Raw genomic sequence first — 4,525 nt, forward strand, 5'->3', positions numbered from 1 at the left:
GTAAATTAATTCACACAAAATCGTTCCTTTTCCATAAAATAATCGTCATACATTGTTAATTTGTTTGGATTGGAACAAAAAATCGGTTGCTACGGAAACGTGACGTCACACTTACACACTTTTGGGAAAGTGGGGTCACCAAACCTCTCCAGTTTTTTTTGTGGGGTCGTCAGACAAAAAGTTTAAGAACCACTGCTCTACATGGTCGGACAACCTCCTTCATCACTGATATTCTACAGGCTGTATACCTAGGAGGTCAGAAAGGTCTCATGATCAGGGCTTGCTGGATTTACCTCACTGCAGACTTTAAAGTGAAGGTGACGTTTGATTTGAAGCCGGGACTTTGATCTCTGGTTCTCCATGCAGAGCTAGTGGAGATGAGGAGTACGTTCAGACTCATCCCTCCTCTGCACAAACCAAAAACCCTCGGACACTCCTTTGTGCCTGCAGCCATCAGGCTACACAACCAGGGGTTAACAATGTAACCCGATAAAAAGTAACCTGTTCTGTACAAACACCAAAACTGCACTGTTTGCACAATGACTTTGACCTGCACTTGTATCTGCACACAGACATGTGAATATGTTTGACAATCCGGACTCAAAAATGTACATGTGTTCATTTAATTATTTCTTGTTTTAACGGTTACTTACCTGCATATCATTTTAATTTTAGCTTTGATTTTATTATCCTTGTGTGAATCTGGACAGTCCTGCTTTTTGCTCTCACTCTGCTGCTGCATAAACTCCTGAACTTCCCCACGGGGATTACTAAAGGTCCATCTTATCTTATTGAATGTGTTGCTTTAATTCATTGTGCAAAAAACATAGGTGTTGCTAATGGAGATGAAGGATGTGTTTTTATTAAGTGTGTGTGTGTGTGTGTGTGTGTGTGTGTGTGTGTGTGTGTGTGTGTGTGTGTGTGTGTGTGTGTGTGTGTGTGTGTCCTCAGTGAAGTGTATCAGTCTCTGCAGTAGCTTCCAGCTGCAGCAGTCAGCTCAGTTCCTGTTCAGTCTGACTGAGGGAGGTTTTTGTACGACGCTTTTTCACTGTGTGAACACATACTGACTGTTGATGACATGAAACTCTGACAGTAGTAAACTGCTGCATCATCAGTCTGGACTCCACTGATGGTCAGAGTGAAGTCAGAGTTTGATCCACTGCCTGTAAAACGGGTTGAGATCCCTGATGCTCGAGTGCTAGCATAGTAAATGAGAAGCTTAGGAGTTCCTCCATCCCTCTGTTGGTACCAGGCTAAATAGTGGTAGCTACTATAATAAACATTCTGACTGGTCCTGCATGTGATGGAGACGGAGCGTCCCGGAGCAGAGCTCACTGCTCCAGGCTGAGTCACTGTGACCTGGCCTCTGGACTCTGAGGATACAGAGACAAAGACATAAAGCAGCGTCATGGTTTTGTCCGCTTCATTTCAGAGGGACGGATGTTCACAGAGGAGAGGAGTTTGATTCTCTGGACTTTACCTGTGAAGCAGCAGCAGAGGAGAGTCCAGATGAGGACGCAGATCAAAGTCATGTTTTTGATGAGGAGGATTTCTGTGGCTTCTGTTGTCATGAAGGACAGCTGTCAGTCATCCAGTGTTCAACTCTCAGGACTATAAAGTCTCCCAGAGCACTGGAGCATGGTGCTGCTGATGCAAAGTGTCTCTCTATGGAAATGCTCTGACTGACTCCAACAGGGACCTGGATTACTCTGAGGATGCTGCTTATCAATGGATCCATCTCTCTATCAGAGTAGTGATCAGGAACGGGTCAGAGGTCACTTGTAAAATGCTTTGAGTTCAATAGTCCCATTTTCTTGTAGATTATTTTATGAATAAGCTCTAATTCATAACCCAAAATGATCAAGGCCTCACAGGAGAAACAAAATGGATTTTATGTAAATGATTCACATTTGGCAGTATAACATGTAGAGCTGTTATTAAACATTTATTGTTTCATTTAAGTTATAAATGACTTTGCTTGTGAATGTTTAGACGTTTTAGAAATGTTTAAGCAGTTAATATATAACTTCCACTCTGTTTTTTATCCACACATAATATATTTCATTTTTTGTTATACCAGACACAGTATAAACACACACAGGTGAGCACATGCATTTTGGAGAGGTCCAGAGTGGAGAGGCAGCCAGTCGGTGAGAGATCCAGTTGGGGGTTTGGTGCCTTGCTCAATTGAAACCTCGGCATCCAAGTCCAAGTCTGCCAGTCCACTATATTTTTTCGTGTTCAAATAGGGACGTGAATTGCGACCCTTTGGTCCAAAGGCCAAGTCCCTACAGACTAAGCCACTGCTGCCCAGCTCACTTTTTTGCGGCATTGTTTTCAGTTTAATGACACGTTAATTTCCCAAATATTAGTTTAATCTCATATATTCACTATATCACTATCAACACCACTTTGCTCTCTTCCTCCACAACAATCTGAAATATTCTCTATAAAATGATGATTACTAACATTTGGTCCGACTGATTAGAGAGTTTTTCTTAAGAAATAACCTGATCATATGTACCCTATTCAAGATGAGTATTTTGCTTTAAATGAATAACAGTTTACAAAAAAAACATGCAATACTTTTCCAAAGTTTGTGAATCTTTAAACATTTTAAGCAGTTATTATATAAACTGGGTAAACTGTGGATGTGTTTGGTGAGTTTGTTTGTGTCAAAGTCAGAGAGCCGTGTCTCTCTACAGGGAGAGGTTTTTGTACGGCGGCTCAATGACTTTGTATCACTGTGGTGGACTTTTGGTGGAGGAACCAGACTGGATGTTGGAAGTAAGTCAAATATTAATTCATAAGAGCATTTTCTCTTTTGTTTTAATTATTATTTAACGTGCAAGGAGAATTAGTTGCCCCTCCTTGTAATTTTATACATACTTTTCAAATATTTTGCACTAAGAACTTTACTGCAGCAAAAGAGATGTAAATGTTTTTATGAAAGTTAAATATTGAACAGAGAATAAATCATTATCTCCTCCTTTAATATTGAAGTAGCATCTTGAGGGCTTTCAGGTTTAGTTCAGTGAGTCAAAGTCAGAGAGCCGTGTCTCTCTACAGGGAGAGGTTTTTGTACGGCGGCTCAATGACTTTGTATCACTGTGGTTGACTTTTGGTGGAGGAACCAGACTGGATGTTGGAAGTAAGTTTCTGAACAAAAACTAAACATGATGTTGTTAAGAGACGCTTTAAATTCTGTGTTAGTATGTTTGAGAGATAGATTTATATTCTTTTAATTGTAATGTTTAGTTAGTATTAGTATTCATGTTGATATTTCTCTTCTTCATTGAGCATAAGTCAGAGCAGCTTTTCTTAAAATGTCTTTATACATTCCCAACATACTGTCATTTAAACAGCTTCAAATGTGAAATGATAAAACTGATCATTTTTTTCCACAACTTTGTTTTAATTTCTATCTCGGTTCTTCTGTTTTCAAATAAATGACAAATACATTTTTTAAATACAGTTGAACAGAGTAAAGATAACGATGGATATAAAAAATGTGTTGAATTCTTTCTGACATTATTTTAAAGTTTGTAAAACTGGGTAATGATTGAGATTCACATTAAGCACAATTGATTGATCCATTTCCTGTATTTGTTATTTATCCACTAAATCATTTAATAATGGTTTGTAGAGTTCAGGTTTTGGATGATTTGGCAAGAAATATTTGAAATGTCCTAATGTTGTACTTTATTTCCAGTGTAGTCTGACATATTTCAGGTCACTCTGTATGAAGTGTCTCTGTGCTGATTTGCATGAGAGGCTTCTTAAAGGGAAGTGAAACAGTGTGAGTGAGAGACTGATGGAGCAGAACAAACATCTGACAGAAACTCCTTAAAGGAGAAACGCTCTCTCAGTAAAGGTGTCCGAGTGTCTGCTGGCTGATTGTCAGCTGTGTGCTCCCTGTCCTCTAATCTGATTGGTGTCTCCTAGGTGATGTCCGTCCCACCCTGACGGTGCTGCCCCCCTCCAGAGAAGAGCTGCAGCAGGGGAAGGCCACGCTCATGTGCCTGGCCAACAAGGGCTTCCCCTCAGACTGGAGTCTGGCCTGGAAGGTGGACGGCAGCAGCAGCAGCAGCAGCTGGGAGGAGAGCAGGAGCCCCGGGGTGCTGGAGAAGGACGGCCACTACAGCTGGAGCAGCACCCTGAGGCTCCCTGCAGACCAGTGGATGAAGGTGGGCTCTGTGACCTGTGAGGCCACCCAGGGCTCCCAGACTCCGCTCTCAGAGACACTGAGCAGAGACCAGTGTTCCCAGTCCTGAGCTGACTCACTGGGACTCTGCTGCTGCTCTCACTCTCATACTGCTCTCAGTCTGCTCTCTGTCTCTCTCAGGACATGTTTCAACATCAACCTGTGTCGATGGTTTCAGCATTTTCAAACAATAAAGATGAATGTGTGTATTCTAAAAGTGGCATGTCTTTTCACTTCTCTCAGTGGAGATAAACTGTATATTACATTTATTTAGAATTTAACACATTCATTCAAAATATTGATAACACAAGTAATGTAAAA

The 4,525-nt window shown here is 41.0% G+C and overlaps 1 gene segment (V, D, J or C); it reads left to right on the forward strand.

Moving 5' to 3' along the window:
* The first annotated feature begins 2,544 nt into the window (after window positions 1-2,544).
* LOC134874665 (Ig kappa-b4 chain C region-like) lies at window positions 2,545-4,424 on the forward strand. The segment is given in 2 exon segments: window positions 2,545-2,787; window positions 3,946-4,424. Coding segments are annotated over 2 exon segments (465 nt in total).
* The last annotated feature ends 101 nt before the right edge of the window (window positions 4,425-4,525 follow it).

Source organism: Eleginops maclovinus, chromosome 13, assembly GCF_036324505.1.
Source record: "Eleginops maclovinus isolate JMC-PN-2008 ecotype Puerto Natales chromosome 13, JC_Emac_rtc_rv5, whole genome shotgun sequence".
In the NCBI taxonomy this organism is placed as follows: domain Eukaryota; kingdom Metazoa; phylum Chordata; class Actinopteri; order Perciformes; family Eleginopidae; genus Eleginops; species Eleginops maclovinus.